The 20989-nt window shown below is 35.3% G+C and overlaps 2 protein-coding genes across 3 annotated transcripts; one reads left to right on the forward strand and one right to left on the reverse strand.

Moving 5' to 3' along the window:
- Positions 1-6228: 6228 nt before the first annotated feature.
- Positions 6229-7624, reverse strand: LOC103495745 (60S acidic ribosomal protein P1-like). Its single transcript, XM_008457392.3, has 4 exons — positions 7474-7624; positions 7291-7373; positions 7002-7205; positions 6229-6502 (listed from the first exon to the last, which is right to left on the reverse strand). Exons 2-4 carry the CDS (start codon positions 7357-7359, stop codon positions 6449-6451), a joined length of 327 nt encoding a protein of 108 aa, XP_008455614.2. The 5' UTR covers positions 7360-7373; positions 7474-7624; the 3' UTR covers positions 6229-6448.
- A 6367-nt stretch (positions 7625-13991) lies between these two features.
- On the forward strand, positions 13992-20304 carry LOC127150244 (uncharacterized). Of its 2 annotated transcripts, none has more exons than XM_051087601.1 (7): positions 13992-14332; positions 14432-14523; positions 14610-14709; positions 14956-15005; positions 15810-15876; positions 16496-17767; positions 19229-20304. In XM_051087601.1, exons 6-7 carry the CDS (start codon positions 16774-16776, stop codon positions 19237-19239), a joined length of 1005 nt encoding a protein of 334 aa, XP_050943558.1. In that variant the 5' UTR covers positions 13992-14332; positions 14432-14523; positions 14610-14709; positions 14956-15005; positions 15810-15876; positions 16496-16773; the 3' UTR covers positions 19240-20304. The 2 variants fall into 2 exon arrangements, with proteins under 2 accessions (XP_050943558.1, XP_050943557.1); XM_051087600.1 differs by having other exon boundaries at positions 14439-14523.
- The last annotated feature ends 685 nt before the right edge of the window (positions 20305-20989 follow it).

Genomic DNA, 20989 nt, shown 5'->3' on the forward strand with positions numbered 1-20989 from the left:
TAGCACCTTTTTCTTTCTTCCATTTTGTATTTACATAGTTTTGTGTTGTAATATGTACTTCATGGCTAAGAGGCTTAAAGCTATTTTATTCAATGCATTACACTTTTCATTTCATTTGCCCGTATTTCTTCTTCTTTCTTTCTTTGATCTATCTGGATAGCATGCTAGTAATAAAATGTCTTTTAATACTTAGAGAATCATAATATCTGTGTTTTAAAAGCATCATAATATCTGTGTTTTAAGTTTTGCTGAGTTAAGAGCGGACGTCAAGAACATTGTATATTCAAGAGAAACACAATGGACTTGATTGTAATCATCCGACAAATGAGAAATCACATTTAGCTATGCGATTGGCAAGACGGTTGTAGCAATACAATCTTATAGCCAAGTTTATCCTTCGTATTCATTGCAGAAATGACAATGTGTGTGACGAAAGCACTAAGAGGTTGCTAGCCTTAACCAAGGAGAAACAACTCAGAATACTTATAAAATGATTAGGTATAAATCATAGTTTAACTTTGTGTATTTGGATTCCGAGAGGTGAGCAAGTATGGCGAAAGCGCCAAGAGGCAGCTCGCCTTAATTCAGAGTCAAAGCATGCTTTGTCTCGCCTTGAATCGTTAAACACAATTTATTGTGTTTAGATAATTAGACAATTCCTTCCTTGCTATGCCTATATTGAGTTTGCAATTCATTTTTCCATTCAACCTAGTCTACCTTGCACTGCCAAGTACCGTAGTGTAAATACTTAGAATAGGAAATATACTATTCATATCATTTATTGTATAGCTTCTGCTGCATGATTTAGCAGGACAATAAGATAACTTAGGAGCTTAAATTCCTTGTGTACGACCCTGAACTTGTCAGGAAACCTCTCTTTGCTTACACTGGGACAATAGAGAGGAAAACTTGCACGATAATGTATAGCTTATGTGATTTAGCAATGCATTAATAGGAGTGCACCTTTTAACGCATAACATATTTAGTCACCATTCAGTCGCTCAATTAGAGCTCATCATATCTAATCTACGAACATAATTCATGCATAAATTAAACATATACGATCACAAGCAATACACCAACTCAAGGTATCGCCAAGCAAATATTAAGGACCATCGTGTGGCCAGGCAAGGAGTGGAAAAAGACGCCAAGGGGAGGTTGTAGCTTTATTCGCATCAGTTAACAACGAAAGCCAATGTATGGCTATTCTTTGTCGAGAAGAATATCCTCCCGACACGGTATGACAACACAGTGTCCTTCGAGTATGCCATGCTTCTACACTACATACTTACTAAGCAAGCGTTTGATTTGAGATGTATAATACAAGGGGCACTCCTTGCCTGGATGGAGCACCCCAAAGGCACCAAGCCCTTCTCCTCCACTATAAAAAAGTTGTGCTTGAAGTTTGTTCCTTCCCTCGCGCGGTTCCCACAAACTTATATGCCTAGAGGGTGATGTAATCTGACAGGGCTAAATAGAGTCATTAACCTCCATGAGAACATGGAGGAAGAACGTCGCGTCAAGACTCTTGGGAAGAACAAGGTTGAAGAAGAAGAAATTGAGAAAACTTCTTTGCCACCTCCACCACTTAAGAGAAAGGCCAAGTCAACCCAAACACCACTTGCGAAGAAACTAAAGGTTAACACGGCCATAGATAAAGACCCCGCAAGTAACCCCTCTCGCAAAAAGAAGGTGATTGAAAAGAAAGTACATCTTGTGGGAAGCATCTCTTCGCCAAATGCTTTACAAGACCCACCTTCTCCGTCAAAGAATGAAAATCGTTCATTTCTTCCTCACCATGAGGACATACCTCTACCCTCTCCTACAAATGATAACTTTTCGACTTCCCCACCAAAACAAACACTTTCCACCTTGCCTCCTTGCAACGATCCATCACCGCCTCCACTAAAATCACCAATCTCCTCCAATTAGCGAAGTCCTCACTTGACAGTGACTTCTAAAATCACTTTCTTATTCCACATCGCTTCCTAATACTAACCTTCATCCAATCCAAGAAAACCAAATTCCCAAAGCCTCTCTATCGAGATGAATTTATGTGTTGCATAACCTCTCCTCACCTTCCACCACTAACCAATTAACCAAGACTTTGTGCGCCTAAACCTAAATGTCCCAGTCATTGACTTATCAAAAGGGGACGAAACGAAGAAGGACGCTGTAGAGGTTGATAAACCGCATAATATAGATACTCAAGTTATTGTTTATGACCCACTCATTAAGGAAAAACAACTTGTCCTTGATGAAGTTGGCTAGACAAGCTCGTCGTAGAAGGATCCCGCGAAACAAGAGGTTTTCACCGAAAATGAAGAATATAAAAAAACATGGAAAAAAGTGGAGAATTTGATTAACCTGTGGATCGAATAGTACAAAAGAACTTTATCTTTGTTTTATCGTGCTTTACATGTTTTATCTTAGGTTTTAGGTAAATAGAAGTAGAGTGTGGCGATAGAACGTTATGCGAGGAGATGCACCCAGCCAACTCGACGACGATTATAACAAGCTAGGCAATCTGATACACTAGCAAACAAATTTGGTTGGTGCAAGTGTCAGAAAAAGGACAAAAACATGTCTGCATGGCGTCGATGCAACTTTAATATGAGGCATTAATGAAGCATGGAATGTCTTATCAACATCAATCTTCGCCTATAAATAGAAGTCTCTACTTCAAAACAAGGTGTGCAAGATTTTGGATTGGAGAGCAAGCTCACATTCTTCCATTCTTCCTTTCTTTATTGAGTTTTAAGTGATAGCTTAGAACACAAAAGAGAGAGAGAATCCTCCCTTACCATTTCCCCCTTAACATTCAGGCAAATATCATAGGCAAGGAGTAATTTGTAGTGCACTCCATGGTCGAAAGGCCTAAGTTTATATTTATGAAATTAGTACATTTATTCTACCATTCTCCCATCTTTCTGTTGCTATTCATTTCAAATCTATTTAATTAGTTATGATGCAATGCAATGTGTTATTAATATTAGAGTGTCATAATGTATTTTTTATAAGTTTTGTTTAGTCAAATATTAGAGAATCAAAATGTATGTTAATAAGTTTTGTTGCTATTCATGTCGAAGCATTGTTCATTTGAGAGGACAACCATGTTGATAGCAATTACCTGACAAGTGAAAGCACGTATTTAATCAAACAAGCAGTGAAGAGATGGTAGCAATACAATCTCATCGTGGAGTTCATCCTTTGCATAAGTTGTAGAAATGTTAACATGTACGGTGAAAGCATTGAGAGGTTGCTCACCTTAAATTAGGATAAATTACTTGCAATACAAACAACTAATTAGATCAAAATCATAGCTTAACTTTAAGTATTTGGACCCCAAGAGTTGAGCAAGTATGATAGAGGCACTAAGAGGATACTTGCCTTTATTTTGAAGTTAATAAATGGTTTGTATCGCCTCGAATTATTAATGCACAATACATTGTGATTAGTTAATTAGATATTCCTTTAATCCATGTCTGCAACTTAAGTTCATCTTCCATTTCACTCCATCGTCATGATCACCTTACACCATCAAAGCACCTTAGTGTATATAATTAAAGTATATTGTTCATATCTATACTATATAGATTATACTGCATGAGTTTAGCTATGCGATAGGTTCACTAGAAACATTAAATCTCGATGTTCAACCCTAGACTTACCAGGAAACCTCTTTTCATTTACACTTGGGCGATAGTGAGGAAAACTTGTATTACACACGTATCATGAGAAGTTTAGCAACACATTGATAGAAACTACATCTTTTAGCGCATATTCTAGCTGCCTAATAGATCGTTCAACTACAGCCTTAACACGATACATTTACAAACAAATGTACATGCATAAATCAAAACAAGCAACAAGCAGTTTTTTACATTAATGTAAATTTTCCTTAATTAATTCTTCTAAAAATGCTATTCATTGCAATTGGCCTTAAAACGAGGGTATTTTAGGAATAAACAAAAAAAATAAAAATTTTGCTATATTTGTAAATTATTTTAAAAGTTGCTGTATTCTTAATATTTTATGCCAGAACAAAAAGCAAAAATATTTACATCATATTAGAACAAATTTGAAAATAGAAAAAGCTTGGAGGTCCACAACATAAAATAACAAAAATAATTTGTGATTAATCGATCACGCTCATGCGCGAAATGTTTGGTACATGATTATTCAAATATTGGTACACGATCGTTCAGATCTTGGTAAAACAATCTTATACCAAATCTAAACGATCTTGATACACAATCTTCTACCAAATCTAAATAAAACGATTGTATACCAACATCTAAACAACCTTCGTTCAAGATCTTGTACCAAATCTAAACGATCTTGTTACACGATCTTGGTACACAATCTTGTACAAAATCTAAATAAAACGATTGTATACTAACATCTAAACAATCTTGACAATCTTTTATTAAATTTAAACAATCTTGGTTGGCGATCTTGTACCTGATTTTGGTGCACCATCTTGTAGCAGATCTAAATTATATTGATACACGATCTTGCACCAAATTCGTTTAAATATTAGTAAAATTGTTTAGATGTTAGTACACTTCTTTATTAGTACACGATCGTTTAGATCTTGGTAAAAATCTTGGACTTGGACCAAATCTAAACGATCTTTTATCAAATCTAGACGATCTTTTATCAAATCTAGACGATCTTTTACAAAATCTAAATGATCTAAACTATCTTTTACAAAATCTAAATGATCTAAACTATCTTTTACAAAATCTAAATGATCTTGGACCAAATTCAAACAATCTTATACCAAATCAAATCTAAACAAGTACCAAATCTAAATGATTTTGATAAACAATCGATGAAATCTACTACTTATCTTCTATCTCTACCTATCTGGGATAGGCGATTTTGGTACACGATAAAAAAAGAAAGAAGAAAATTTTTCGGAGAAAACGAAATAATTGTGAACAAAAAGAAGTAGGAATATGAAGTAATAAAATGAGAAAGATACGCAGAAATTCAATACTCATCCTAAGAAATTCAAAATCAACAAGGACAAATCTACAACTTAAACGATGGCGGACCATAAATATTTTTGGTATTTTGTTCTATATATGTAAATTTCATAAGGGTTACCTATTATAAAAACTCAATCAAATAACTTTTTTTTTTTTTTTTTGAAAAAGTTGGAAAGTAATGTTTTTACTGGAGGAGAATAACAGAAGAAGAATCTCACCTTAAAGATGCAAGGAGAACGAAGATTCAAGAAAATGATAAACAGTTTGCTATTGAAATTAAGAAAGTTGGAAAGTTATGATTTTATTGGAGGAGAATAATAGGAAAAAAAAAAAGGGAAAAAAGAAGAAGAATCTCACCTTAACGATGCAAGGAGAATGAAGATTCAAGAAAATGATAAATGGTTTGCTATTGTAATTAAATATCAAATATGATTAAATCGGATTTCCCTATTTGTTAACTCATTCCCTCCATATCTTATTCTCATTTTCTCAAACCTTTCCCTCTATATCTCCTTCTTGACTCTTCATTATTCACCAAGTTAAATGTTAAAAGCACAACAATAACTGAGAAGTCAGAAACATAATAGATTAGAAATCACGTTTCAAAAAGCAATCACTATGTTAAAAGCAATACTTTAAGAACGCTTATGGAAACTTACTAAGACACTGTTAAAATCATACAAATCTAAAGTACTGTGTAAGAAATGGAAGAACAAAGGTTTTGTAAATACGTTTATTCTACTTCAACAAAATGAATCAACATTTCAATAAAAACGTTAACAATCACCTTGTGTATTGATGAGAAAAGTATCATACTGTTAATGACAAAAGCTTAGTGGGTTGTTTCGAAACAAACTTTCAACTCCGGAAAGTAAATGAAAATTCTAAATGTTGGGAGTAAGCACTGCATAGGTTCCAGTTATAGAAATGCCGTTAATATCAAACTTGACTTCACTCTTTGGCATGGTTACATGCAGTATAAGTCAACACCTACGATCGAGATTGTTTAAAGCCCAATATTATTGTTACAACTTCAATAAATAAAAGAAGAGAGCAAATGCTATCAACTAGAAATAATTCAAAAAAATCATTGATATAGATGAGTTTTCATAAATATCATTTTCAAAAAGAATTTACTGAAAAGAATGTTCGAAACGAAATATAATGTAATTTCAAAAGTGCTTATTAACTAAACCTAGAAATCATAAACCAAGAAAACGTGGTTCCAGGGTTTAACCAAAGAATTCCTCTCATAAAGTTTGATCTCATTCCAATGTGTAGTTAAGAAAAAGGAGTGAAAAGATGCAGTTACCATCGTACATTGAAGGCAAATCAAAACTCAAAACGGCCTATTAAAAAAAACAAATCTTGAGACCAACAGCGGAAAATCAAGATTAAGCTACCCACCCAATAGTTTCCTAATAAAATCCTACAAAACTAAAGAAAGCCTCTTAATCGAATAAGCTGAATCCCATGTCATCGTCGCTCTCCTCCTTTGGCTCCTCCTGCATAGTTGACTTAAATGAACAAAACGAAGAAAAGGGAAAAAGGAGGCGAATGAAACTAAATAGCAACGATAAAGATCTAATTCACTAATATTTCAATCAATGAAGGTGGCAGTTAAAATTTCTAAAAGTACAAACTACCCTCATCAATATTCAATTTTCTATTGAATCTCTCTCTTGGATACATGAAAACCTAAACTTCAAAAGTTCAAAGGAATATTAAGAACTACCTAACGGGTTGATTACAAAAAAAAAAAAAAAACTATATTGGCAACAGTTAAAGAGTTCATTTTTTTTTCATACTTAACTAATTCAGCAGTAACTAATAGTATTAGGACGTCTGTTATATGGATATATACGAAAGAGATCCTTATTCAAAATCGCGCGTAAATGGAAATTTAGAGCTAGCAGGTACAGAGAAGTAAAGGAGTTTGTTAAAATGAGGAGGGCATCTACAGAAAGATTCACTACAAGAACAGTTAAACATTCATCACCATACCTTCTTTTCCTCGATGGCAGAAGCGACAGCAGCACTAGCGGTAGGAGCAGCTACAGCCACGGGAGCCGCAGCGCCACCTCCACATCCAACATTAAGAAGAAGATCCCCAATGTTCCTCTTCTCCGCCAATTTAGCAAACAAGCTAGGCCAGTAAGATTCTACACAGAGCCCCGCAGCTGCTACAACGGCTGCAATCTTTTCCGCCTAAACCCAATAGGCAAATTAATCACGCATCAAACAATCCAAAGAAGGAAAAATGATATATACAAGGAAAGATAATGATTGGTACAGTGATTGCGATTCCATCGTCGTGAAGAGCCAGGGCGGCGTAGGCGCAGGCGAGTTCACTTGTAGACATGGCTAATAGATGGCCTGATATGCGAATTAAACAATCAGAACTCGAAAAGCATTAGAAAACGATGGAGAAAGAGAAGCAAGATTGAATAATGAAGATCTCAGATGAGGAACATACTAGGAGACGATTGGGAGGCAAAATGCGCTTACGGTGATCGCCACTGCTCTGAATCGGAATATATATTGAGCGAAGAGGTGTTAGGATTTAGGGTTTTTCATGCTTCCATAGGTATTGGAGCGGTTTCATCTTACTTGGGCTAAATCTATTGGGCCTTTGAAGTTTTTAGAATAGAGATAGGGCTACCGAATAAATATATTTCGCCTTGTTTAAGTTTTATTTATTATTTATTATTATTCTATAAATTATAGCTTCTTTAATAACAAAATCTAAGGATTACTTTGCATAAATGGTAAATTTATTTTTAAATTGTCAAAATAGCAAAACAGTTAATTTCCACATAATAAATGAGATAATTATGTCTTAAATGCTCCTACCTACTTTCTAAATACAATAGTAACAAAAACCTTAATACATACTATGCACTCCCTTCTATTTTCTAATTTTCCCTCCCAAAAAAATAAACCAGTAAAATATCACATCTTCTGTATGCAACCACTCCACATCTCCAAGAAAACCCTAGTTTTTCCTTCCCTTTTACTCATTTGTTCTTCCGTTTTTTAAATTCTTTCCGACACATTTCCACCGTTGTTTTTCCACTGTAGCTTTCTCTTCCGTTTTTCCACCGTCGCTTTTCCACAGTCGGTTTCTCTTCCGTCGCTTTTCCACCTGCACGTCCTTCCTTTTTTAATCGATTTGCACCACCCAAAGTATCGGTGAGTTGTTTCGTTTCACGCTTCTGTTTCTTCTTCAACCTTTGGATTTTTCCTCCGTTTTCTGCATGTATCGGTAAAAAATACCGAGTTCTCAAAATTTTCTTGAAATTTTTAAATGGTTTTCCACCCGCATCGTCGTTTTCCACCTTCTTCTTTTAGTACAAATTTTTGTTTCCCTTAATTCTGGTTGATTGTCTTCCGGTGAATCTTCTATTTTCGTTTTCTTTAATTCCAGCTCGTTGGCAAAATTAAAGATAGATCACATTTTATTTGGCATGGTTTTAAGGAGGGTTAGGATATGATTCTAAATTTAAGTATTTCCATTATATTTGTCATAATTTTAGGGAAGGGTTAGTGAATTTGAATTTTACTTGAGATTTGAAATTTGAATCTTTTAAATGATTTTTCGTTACTTTTTTATTGTTTTTGTTAATAGTTAATTATTGCATCATCTTTATCATTATTTTAGGAAGTATTCATTGCATTAAAATTTTAGGACGTATTCATTGTGTTAATAGCTAAAATTTGAATATATAATTATTGAAGGTAAAAATCGGAATAATTAGCAAAATTAAAGATAGATCACATTTTATTTGGCATGATTTTAGGGAGGGTACAAATTTGATTCTAAACTAAAGTATTTCCATTATATTTGCTATAATTTTAGGGAATGGTTGGAATTTGAATTTGAATTTTACTTGAGATTTGAAATTTGAATCTTTTAAATGATTTCCCGTTACTTTTTTAATGTTTTTGTTAATAGTTAATTATTGTATCATCTTTATCATTATTTTAGGAAGTATTCATTGCATTAAAATTTTAGGACGTATTCATTGCGTTAATAGCTAAAGTTTGAATATATAATTATTGAAGGTAAAAATCGAAATTATTAGGGGATATTGAAACCAATTGAATATGTTTAGGGATCTTTGAAAGAATATAATAATTTTTTAATTTAGTTAATAATTATCATAAGTGGGTGTGTTCACAAATACACTGTAATCTGATATTTGATATTTTATTTGATTTTTCGATCTCCTTAAATATACTGTATTTGAATCTGGACAGTTCTCATCCATTGAGGGACAATTTCGGACCAAAAAAGTGGAAAACTATTTCAGGCAGTTAGTTTTGCCATAAATGAAAAAAAAAAATAACAGTTTGCTATTTTTCTAATTTCCATTCTTATATTTTCCATTTCCACGGATTCCCCTTCTTTAATTATCATCTTAATTAATGTAAAATCTTAATGATTAAAGAAAAACGTTACCTTATATAATTTATTTTAAATTATCATCAAATAATATATCTTTGAATATGGAAATAATTTCTAAAATTCTATTTCTTAATTATTCATAAGTCGCATAATTCTTACATTCTCATCTTCGTTGTCAACAGTCATTCTTTTTTGTTACATCCGCTACTTGCAATTTATCCAATTTCTCCACCAATTCTGGAACATCCTCCGTCGAAAATTTATCGAATTTCTTCACCAATTTCATTCAGTTTCATTCTTCATCTCCTTTTATTTCATTCATCACCGATTCCGATTCCGTTATTCACAGAATCTCAATTTATTTTTTTCGGTCATCTCCTATCCAATTTCGGTCTTTCACCATTTTTTCATCCACTTATCCAGTGAGTGCATATATTCATATTATTTTATCCATTCAAGCTTTCGATAAAAAAAATTACACTGTAAAATTTTCGGTCATCTTCTTTAATTATTAATTTAATGTTATCAATGTTCTTTCTTGAGTTGCGAAATGTAGTATACCCTAAACCCTAAACCCTAAACCCTAAACACTAGAAGAATTTTGGCCTTTAATGTCGGTTGTCAACCGACATCTTTGTGAGTGTTATTAAAGGCATTTAATGTCGGTTGGACTTTGATGTCGGTTGGAAAACGACATTAAAGGCCTTTAATGTCGTTTTTCAACCGACATCTTTGATAGTGTTATTGAAGCCCTTTAATGTCGCTTGGGCTTCGATGTCGGTTTTAAACCGACATTAAAGATCCCAATAATATCAGTTTAAAACTGACATTAAAGCCTTTTCTTGGGTCTATTTTTATAAATATATTTTTATTAAATTGTCCATCTTTTTATGACGCCAAATAATCAAAAACTGACATTATGGGTCATGTGAATAAATATTTTTTCTTACGCCAACAAATAAATAAAATTAATATTCTTTTATAAACTATAATATTTCTCTTGTACATATGTATATGCAAAATGAAATCATAATATTGTGTTTCTATATACATTCTACAATAGTACATGAAACAAGATCCTAATACAAGACTTAAATAAGAAATCATAAATGCCTTCACAGTCTTCAACCTTCAACAATCGCTTATCTTTCTACCCGATCGTCTGGCTATCTACACAATCACTTAGCTTTTTTAACCCGATATGACTTCAATCATTCTACAAACAATATTTTATTTCTGCTAGATTCAACTAAGAACATTAGCAAATGAGAAAGAGAAAACTATGTAGAATTCAAAGTAACAAAAGAAAAAGACATGCCATCTGATTTACCATATTTTGCAGCTAGGCCCCAGTAGCAAGCAAGCCAACATCTTTTATGAACAACTTCTTCCTTAAATGAAAAATGATGAATTATTCCTCTCTAAATGCAAACTAACATAACAAGCTACTTTTAGTTTAAGTAAAGCAGGTACGAACCATTTCTTTTTAAGTCAAAATCATTCCTTGCATCATAGATCGAAGGGTTCCACATCATGTTTAACTCCATGAAGGTGTTGAACAACACTCGTAGTCTCTTCTTTTGCTTTCTAATTCAAGTTAGAAATAAGAGATAACATTACTTTAAATCTATAAAAGATAAATATGTTTAATATTCTGGACATCATAAGGCTGCAATGTATTATGAGATATTTCAAACACAATCCTCTCCCATTATTTAGGTATTTATTGTAAATTGATTTGATATTTCAAGATCCACAATCCTCTCCCATTATTTAGGCATTTATTGTAAATTGATTCTATTGTAATTTTACCATATTCACTCATTTTCAATTTGTATAAATAGGTACCTTTATCATCAATAAAATGGAAGGCAATACAAAATACATTCAAAATCTTTCATGGTATCAGAGCCTTCCTCAAAGTAATTTGCATACCTCACACATATTTCTTCAATGGCCACCCCTAGCTCCCAATCTGACCTTCCCGAAACCTCCAATCCCATTCCAGAATCCTCATCAAACCCATCTGTTCCCACCTCTACACTCTTTTTGTTATCCAACATCTACAACCTCGTACCCATCCGACTAGATTCTACAAATTACGTTCTCTGGAAATATCAAGTTTCCTCCATCCTCAAAGCCCATTCTCTCTTTGGCCATATTGATGACACCCTTCTTTGTCCTCCAAAACATTGATCATCTTCAACTCTTGGAACCAACTCCGAAATCAACCCCGAGTATCTTCAATGGCTATCTCGCGACCAAGCTCTCATTACCTTAATAAACGCCACTCTATCATCCTTTGCCCTTGCCCATGTTGTCGGCTCAGTCTCCTCTAAGGCATTGTGGCTTTCTCTAGAGAAACATTACTCATCCAATACCCGATCCAATATTCTTGATTTAAGGTCAACTCTCTATACCATAAAAAAACTCCTTCCGAAAGCATTGATCAATACACCTCTCGCATTAAAGCCCTTGTCGATAAGCTTGTTGTCGCCTCTGTCTCTCTTAAAGATGAAGAAATCTTTGTTCACACTCTCAATGGCCTTTCCGCTGCCTTCAACGCATTTCGTACCTCTATTCGAACTCGCAGCAGCAACATCTCCCTTGAAGAACTTCACATCCTTCTCACTTCGGAAGAAACAACCATGGCCAAAACTTCAGCCATTGAAGCCATTCCAACAGCCATGGCGGCGTTTCACCCACCTCAGCATCACGGCAGCCGCGGACGAGGACGCCGTTTCCACTCCACTGGTAACCCTAATTTTAATTCTTCCTCAAATTCTTCTAATCGTGGGACAAATTTTGCTTCAGGATTGCGTGGCTTAGGAAGCAATAATAACTTCGGTACACAGCCCAATCACTTTCGGTCCAATTACAATAATCATGGCCCATTTCTCCCACCATCCAACTTCACCTCAGTTCATCTCAATCAGCGTGGTATTATTGGGTCTTCTCCTTCACATGGGCCCAGCTTTAGGCCTGAAACAAATTCTGGATATAATGGTCGCATCTTTTGTCAAATATGTCACAAACAAGGACATGAGGCTCTCGATTGCTATAATCGCATGAATTTCTCATACCAAGGCCGACATCCACCCTTCTAATTAGCGGCAATGGCGGTAAAATCTATGAATTCTCAAATCTCTGGTGAAAATACTAACAATTTTTGGTTATCTGACAGTGGATGCAACGTTCACATGACAAGTGAGTTAGCAAATCTCAATCTATCCAATAATTATAATGGTGAGGAAACTGCCACAGTGGGAAATGGTCAACCTTTAAATATTGAAAATACCGACAGTGGTAAACTCTTAACTCCCTCTCATACCTTTAATCTTTCCAAAATACTCCATGCTCCTCAACTTGCTACAAATCTATTATCTATTCACAAATTTTGTCTTGACAATAATTGCGTCTTTATTTTTTATACTGACTGGTTCCTCATTCAGGATAAAGTCACTGGCCGAACTCTCTATACCGGTGAAAGCATCAATGGTCTCTATCCTATTCCCAGTACTTCTACTCTATCCACATCCACCATGCATTCCAAATCTTTTAATTTTCATGCAAAACAGGAAGATTCATCATTATGGCATTTTCGTTTTAGTCATCCTGCTCCCAAAATTCTTAGTTCTATTTTATCTCGCATTGGTCTGTCTATGTCTTCTTCTATTTCTACTTGCAATTGCATAAGTTGTTTAAAAGTAAAAATGACAAAATTACCTTTTCCTATGTCTTTATCAACTTCTCTTACACCACTTGAACTTGTTCACAACGATGTATGAGGACCCTCTCCAATAATATCTTCTAATGGAAAACGATATTATGTTAGCTTTGTTGACAACTTTAGCAAATTTACTTGGCTTTTTCCTATTGCTTACAAATCTGATGTTCTATCTATTGTTCAAAAATTTGTTCCTCTCATTGAAAATCAAATATCTCAAAAATTAAAAAAATTTCGATCAGATGGTGGTGGTGAATTTTGCAACACCACTTTACAATCCGTTTTTTGATTCCAAAGGTATTTTTCACCAAAAATCATGTCCTTACACTCTTGAACAAAACGGTATAGCCGAAAGTAAACATCGTCACATAGTTGAAACTGTAGTGTCTCTAATTTTTCATTCCTCTGTTCCTCTTGAATTTTGGCCTTACGCCTTCTCCACTGCAGTCTTTCTTATTAATCGAATGCCCTCTTCCTCACTTAAAATGTTATCACCATTTGAAATGTTTTTTGGTTATACTCCTAATTTGCATCATTTAAAAGATTTTTGATGTGCATGTTACCCCCTTCTCAAGCCTTACACCAAACACAAACTTGAACCAAAAACCACCCAACATGTATTTTTAGGCTATCCTCAAAACTCCAAAGGCTATATTTGTTACAATCCATTAACCAAACAAACCATAGTTTCACGACATGTTATCTTTCATGAAACAATATTTGTAAACCCGATATTTTCTTGGTTTAATTTCTTTAAATGTGGAAAAAAAAAGAAAAAGAAAATGGAAATTAAGTGTAAATATAAATATATATATATATATATATATATATATATATATATATATATATATATTAAATAGTTTTATTAAATTAATTAAAGAAAAGAAAGAAAAGAAAGGACAAAAAGAAGAAAAGGAGAAGAAAATTTCATTTTCTCTTTTCTTCTTCTTCTTCTCTTCCCTTCACCGCCAAGAGTTTGAAGACATCCAAGTTCCCTTTATTTTTTTTTTCTTTTTCCTTCTTCAATTTGCAGAGAACTTCTAAGAGAGAGTTTGGAAGAAGAAGAGAAATTTTACTAGAATTTTTAGGTTGAAGAAGAGGAGGAGAACTCAAGCAAAGTGTATCAATGGCTGAATTTTAGTTCATTCTGCACATCACTGGTTTTTAATTCGGTTTGAACTCTTCAAAAGGAATTAAGAGGTGAGATTTACATTTACTGAAAGTTAACTCATTTTTAAACAAACTTTATGAAGAACGTTGGAGCAAATTCGGATATTCATTTGGTGCTTTTTGATGAAGAAAACAGGGCAGTTGGTTTTCACTCGAAATCAGGAGGTCTCTGGTGTTTCTTGTATTTCAGAGTGTATCGGTGGAGTTCGAATCTCTATTTGGTATGGTTGGAAAGCTTATTCAATTTACTAAAACTTTCATGAAGAAATTGTAAACCAAAAACGACTAAACATTGGTTAAATTGTAGGAACAAGTTAAAGAGGTCGTGTGCGCGCGATTCTGGAAGTGGTTCTGTTTTGAGGGTTATATGTGTTTATGCACGGGGAATCAGATTTATATGTCTTCAGGTAAGTTTTAGAGGATCTCAAAATGAAGAGTTTGATATAAAGAACACTCATTTTGGTTAAGTATTGAGAAAGTTATAGTCCTTTGAAGTTTATGTTAGAAATCTGGAAATTTTAGAGAATTGTTGAAATAGGATTTTATTTCTTAAGCTTTGTTTTCGTGAGCGTCATCTTTGGTGCGACATGTTATGTATATCTTTAGGAAACCAGAATGTTTAGAGTTTTAATACTCGGTTGGGTTGTTGGCAGGCCGAGAAGAATTAAACCGAGCTTATAAACCAAGGATCTAGCCCAAGACTGTGAGTGACAAAACCAACTTTGAAATATTTTCCATAACTGTTATTATGATTGAATGCGATAAATGTTTATTTACGAAGCCATGAAAGGTATTTGAATTTCATGACTATTTTCAAGTATACATTTGGAGACTAGATTTCTTAAAGAAATTTATGCTAGCACGTAGATATTAAATGTTTGGAAAGTATTTAAACCACAATATTTTAAGCAAAGCATGAATTAGTATGAAGTTTTGTTTTAAGAACTACAATTTTCCACGAAAGAGCTGAGTAAAGTTCGAGCTTTGTGTAAAATTTATAAGCAGGCATGTTTTAATATTTTATGATGATTTATGAAATTTTCATTAACTACATGACTGAGATCTTGAGCCTGAGGCTAGAGATTACCGTGTGCACACTGGTTAGATTTCGTTGTTGACGTTGAGTGTACTCCGTAACAACGATGCTGTCGTGAGTGCTGGGCGAGCCCCACTACGACAAAGACGATGGGAGTGCTGGGCGGGCCTCACTACATCGTAGTGCTTGTAAACGTTGTTGTACTAGGTGTACCCTACACAACGTAGATTCGTCATGTTAGTTAAAATGCTTCGATATACTTGATATGCCTTGCTAGATTTCAATGATGAACATGCTGAGTATTTAAGGAAGCTATTCTTACTATTACACATTTACATTTACGACTTGTATAAACAGATTTATATGTGTAAAGTTTTCACGTGCTCTTATCTTTAAATTCATAGTTTTAAACTGAGTCACTCACTGAGCTTCATAGCTCACCCTTTCCAAAATGTTTTACCCATTTTCCAGGTAGAGATCGACTTCCCGGTGCCTGATAGACTGCCTTAGTCTGCGGAAGCTTCATTATCGATTGCCAGTACGTGTTTTGAGTTGGGCATAGAGTCTGTTGTGTTGTGGTGTATATACACCCTCGTATGTTATAGATACTCCACAGTTTGTATAAGCTTTAGGAGCTGTAGTTGTGTAAATTTTGTTGGTTATATTTTGATTAAGGTGTCTTTAGGTTTACTCGTGAAATCGGTAAATTTTGAGGTACACTTCATGTATGTGTTTAGCTGTGTTTGACTAGCCTAGGATCCGCTGTGGTTTGTGGCATGTACAATAGTTTATATACTAGATTGGCAAGTTCATCACATGAAAGTTTTAAGCAGAGTCGACAGATACAGGTACAGAAAAACGTTGTTCGTCGGCTTCACGCCATCTTTCGGTCTAAGGTAACAGGTAGTCCGGGAGGGGGTGTGACAACTTGGTATCAGAGCAGTTTGCTCCATGGGAATTAAGGTAGAGCGGTTAGCTCTAAGAAGAAACTGGAAAGTAAATAATTGAATGTCAAGTTAGCTTAAAAGGAACTAGTGAAGTATGGTCTAGGTAAGGGTAGAAGTGAGTCCAATTATTATTAATTTGTGAGTAGACATTTAGTATCATGCATTTGAGTTAAGTATTTATAGTATGTCTAATGTGTTGACATATTATAGGAGTCATGCCACCACGTACTGGTAGACGACGCCGACAGAATCAGGACGGGATGCAAGGTCCTACCCAAGGTCCATCTGTAGGGGAATCTAGTACCCTAGAAGTTCGAGGTGGGGCAGGAAATGAGCAGTTTGCGAGAACTACACAGTAAATAGGAAGGCCAGATAGAGCAGAGCCTAGTGATCCAGAAAAGGCATACAGAATTGAACGACTGAAGAAGTTAGGGGCTACAGTGTTTGAAGGTTCCACAGATCCAGCTGATGCAGAGAACTAGTTGAATATGCTTGAAAAGTGTTTTGATGTGACGAATTGTCCTGAGGAGCGAAAGGTTAGATTGGCAACATTTTTGTTGCAAAAAGAGGCTGAAGGATGGTGGAAATCTATATTAGCAAGACGCAGTGATGCACGTGCTTTAGACTGGCAGACTTTTAGAGGCATATTCGAAGATAAGTATTATCCCAGCACATACTGCGAAGCCAAGAGGGATGAATTTCTGGGGTTGAAACAAGGATCACTTTCAGTGGCTGAGTATGAGAGGAAGTATACCGAGCTTTCACGGTATGCTGAGGTTATTATAGCTTCTGAGAGTGACAGGTGCCGAAGGTTTGAAAGAGGGTTGCGTTTTGAAATACGTACCCCAGTTACAGCCATTGTTAAGTGGACGAATTTCTCTCAGTTAGTGGAGACTGCCCTTCGTGTGGAGCAGAGTATAACAGAAGAGAAATCGGCAGTGGAGCTTAGTCGTGGGACTTCAACAGCTAGTGGATTTAGAGGCCGTGAGCAGCGGAGGTTCACGCCTGGGATAAATATTTCAAGCCGTCAAGATTTTAAGAATCGCTCTGGAGGCCAAGCATCGAGGAATGTGAGTTATGGTAGTGTTTTTCAGAGACAGAGCCAGAGAATACCTAGTCAACCCATTAGATCAACAGTAAGATCGCAACCAGGTCAGGAGTCCATTGCTAGTACCGTCAGGCGAATACCATGCACGAGTTGTGGCAGGAACCATCGGGGTGAGTGTTTGGTAGGTGCCGGTGGATGTTACCAGTGTGGACAGCCAGGACATTTCAAGAAAGATTGTCCGCAGTTGAACATGACAGTTCAGAGAGATCAGGGAGTTGGGTCTCAGACAGTTGAGCAATCGAGAGTTTCAGTGGTTCCAACAGAGGGCACCAGTGGTGCAAGGCAAAAGGGAGTTGTTGGAAGACCGAGGCAACAGGGAAAAGTCTATGCTATGACTCAACAAGAAGCGGAGGACGCACCAGGCATTATTACTGGTACGATTCTTATTTGTAATGTACCTGCAGATGTTTTATTTGATCCAGGTGCTACGCATTCCTTTGTTTCTAGTATATTTCTGACTAAGTTGAATAGGATGCTAGAGCCTTTATATGAGGGGTTAGCTTTACTTGTTAATGAGGTGTTACGTAATTGTGAAGTTTTAGTAGAAGGTATCAGTTTGCTAGTGGACTTGCTACCACTAGAGTTGCAGAGGTTAGATGTAATTTTGGGAATGGATTTCTTATTTGCTCACTATGCATCCATGGATTGCCATAGGAAGGAAGTGGTTTTCAGAAAACCAAGCTTTGCTGAAGTGGTTTTTAGAGGTATGAGGAAGGCCGTTTCTAGAAGTTTAATCTCAGTTTTGAAAGCTGAGAAATTACTGAGGAAGGGTTGCACAGCGTTTCTTGCACACATCGTAGTAGTGCAGAGAGAAAAACTAAAGCCAGAAGATGTTCCTGTGGTGAAAGAGTTTCTTGATGTATTTCCAGATGATCTGTCAGGTTTGCCACATGATAGAGAGATTGAGTTCACCATTGAATTATTACCAGGAACAGCACCTATTTCACAGGCCCCGTATAGAATGGCTCCAAGCGAGCTAAAAGAATTGAAGATGCAGTTAAAGAACTAGTTGACAAGGGATACATCAGGCCTAGTGTTTCGCCATGGGGAGCACCAGTGCTTTTTGTGAAAAAGAAAGATGGTACCCTCAGATTATGTATTGACTATAGACAGTTAAACTGTCACACCCCCTCCCGGACTACCTGCTACCTTAGACCGAAAGATGGCGTGAAGCCGACGAACAACGTTTTTCTGTACCTGTATCTGTCGACTCTGCTTAAAACTTTCATGTGATGAACTTGCCAATCTAGTATATAAAGTATTGTACATGCCACAAAACACAGCGGATCCTAGGCTTGTCAAACACAGCTAGTCAAACACATACATGAAGTGTACCTCAAAATTTACCGATTTCACGAGTAAACCTAAAGACACCTTAATCAAAATATAACCAACAAAATTTACACAACTACAGCTCCTAAAGCTTATACAAACTGTGGAGTATCTATAACATACAAGGGTGTGAATACATCACAACACAACAGACTTTATGCCCAACTCAAAACACGTACTGGCAATCGATAATGAAGCTTCCGCAGACTAAGGCAGTATATCAGGCACCGGAAAGTCGATCTCTACCTGGAAAATGGGCAAAACATTTTGGAAAGGGTGAGCTATGAAGCTCAGTGAGTGACTCAGTTTAAAACTATGAATTTAAAGATAAAAGCACGTGAAAACTTTACACATATAAATCTGTTTATACAAGTCGTAAATGTAAATGTGTAATAGTAAGAATAGCTTCCTTAAATACTCAGCATGTTCATCATTGAAATCTAGCAAGGCATATCAAGTATATCGAAGCATTTTAACTAACATGACGAATCTACGTTGTGTAGGGTACACCTAGTACAACAACGTTTACAAGCACTACGATGTAGTGGGGCCCGCCCAGCACTTCCATCGTCTTTGTCGTTGTGGGGCCCGCCTAGCACTCACGACAGCATCGTTGTTACAGAGTACACTCAACGTCAACAACGAAATCTAACCAGTGTGCACACGGTAATCTCTAGCCTCAGGCTCAAGATCTCAGTCATGTAGTTAATGAAAATTTCGTAAATCATCATAAAATATTAAAACATGCCTGCTTATAAATTTTACACAAAGCTCGAACTTCACTCAGCTCTTTCGTGGAAAATTGTAGTTCTTAAAACAAAACTTCATACTAATTCATGCTTTGCTTAAAATATTGTGGTTTAAATACTTTCCAAACATTTAATATCTACGTGCTAGCATAAATTTCTTTAAGAAATCTAGTCTCCAAATGTATACTTGAAAATAGTCATGAAATTCAAATACCTTTCATGGCTTCGTAAATAAACATTTATCGCATTCAATCATAATAACAGTTATGGAAAATATTTCAAAGTTGGTTTTGTCACTCACAGTCTTGGGCTAGATCCTTGGTCTATAAGCTCGGTTTATTTCTTCTCGGCCTGCCAACAACCCAACCGAGTATTAAAACCCTAAACATTCTGGTTTCCTAAAGATATACATAACATGTCGCACCAAAGATGACGCTCACGAAAACAAAGCTTAAGAAATAAAATCCTATTTCAACAATTCTCTAAAATTTCCAGATTTCTAACATAAACTTCAAAGGACTATAACTTTCTCAATACTTAACCAAAATGAGTGTTCTTTATATCAAACTCTTCATTTTGAGCTCCTCTAAACTTACCTGAAGACATATAAATCTGATTCGCCGTGCATAAACACATATTACCCTCAAAACAGAACCACTTCCAGAATCGCGCGCACACGACCTCTTTAACTTGTTCCTACAATTTAACCAATTTTTAGTCGTTTTTGGTTTACAATTTCTTCATGAAAGTTGTAGTAAATTGAATAAGCTTTCCAACCATACCAAATAGAGATTCTAACGCCACCGATACACTCTGAAATACAAGAAAAACCAGAGACCTCCTGATTTCAAGTGAAAACCAACTGCCCTGTTTTCTTCATCAAAAAGCACCAAATGAATATCCGAATTTGCTCCAACGTTCTTCATAAAGTTTGTTTAAAAATGAGTCAACTTTTAGTAAACGTAAATCTCACCTCTTAATTCCTTTTGAAGAGTTCAAACCGAATTAAAAACCAGTGATGTGCAGAATGAACTAAAATTCAGCCATTGATACACTTTGCTTGAGTTCTCCTCCTCTTCTTCAACCTAAAAATTCTAGTAAAATTTCTCTTCTTCTTCCAAACTCTCTCTTAGAAGTTCTCTGCAAATTGAAGAAGGAAAAAGAAAAAAAATAAAGGGAACTTGGATGTCTTCAAACTCTTGGCGGTGAAGGGAAGAGAAGAAGAAGAAGAAAAGAGAAAATGAAATTTTCTTCTCCTTTTCTTCTTTTTGTCCTTTCTTTTCTTTCTTTTCTTTAATTAATTTAATAAAACTATTTAATATATAAATATATATATTTATATTTACACTTAATTTCCATTTTCTTTTTCTCCTTTTTTCCACATTTAAAGAAATTAAACCAAGAAAATATCGGGTTTACAACTTACCTTCCCTTTAGAAAATTTCGTTCTCGAAATTTAGAATGTCCTTAACTGAAAAGTATCGGATAGCTCTTCTTCATCTGATATTCTGGTTC

Source organism: Cucumis melo, chromosome 7 (genome assembly GCF_025177605.1).
Source record: "Cucumis melo cultivar AY chromosome 7, USDA_Cmelo_AY_1.0, whole genome shotgun sequence".
In the NCBI taxonomy this organism is placed as follows: Eukaryota; Viridiplantae; Streptophyta; class Magnoliopsida; order Cucurbitales; family Cucurbitaceae; genus Cucumis; species Cucumis melo.

What these genes read in the sequence shown, in the direction of transcription:
- LOC127150244 (XM_051087601.1), top strand. Translation starts at nt 16,774, where the DNA reads ATGCTTGAAAAGTGTTTTGATGTGACGAATTGTCCTGAGGAGCGAAAG.
- LOC103495745 (XM_008457392.3), bottom strand. Translation starts at nt 7,359, where the DNA reads ATGTCTACAAGTGAACTCGCCTGCGCCTACGCCGCCCTGGCTCTTCAC. An exon ending in ACGATGGAATCGCAATCACT is followed by an intron (nt 7,206 to 7,290) that starts GTACCAATCATT and finishes TATTGGGTTTAG; the next exon opens with GCGGAAAAGATTGCAGCCGT. An exon ending in CTGCCATCGAGGAAAAGAAG is followed by an intron (nt 6,503 to 7,001) that starts GTATGGTGATGA and finishes TCAACTATGCAG; the next exon opens with GAGGAGCCAAAGGAGGAGAG.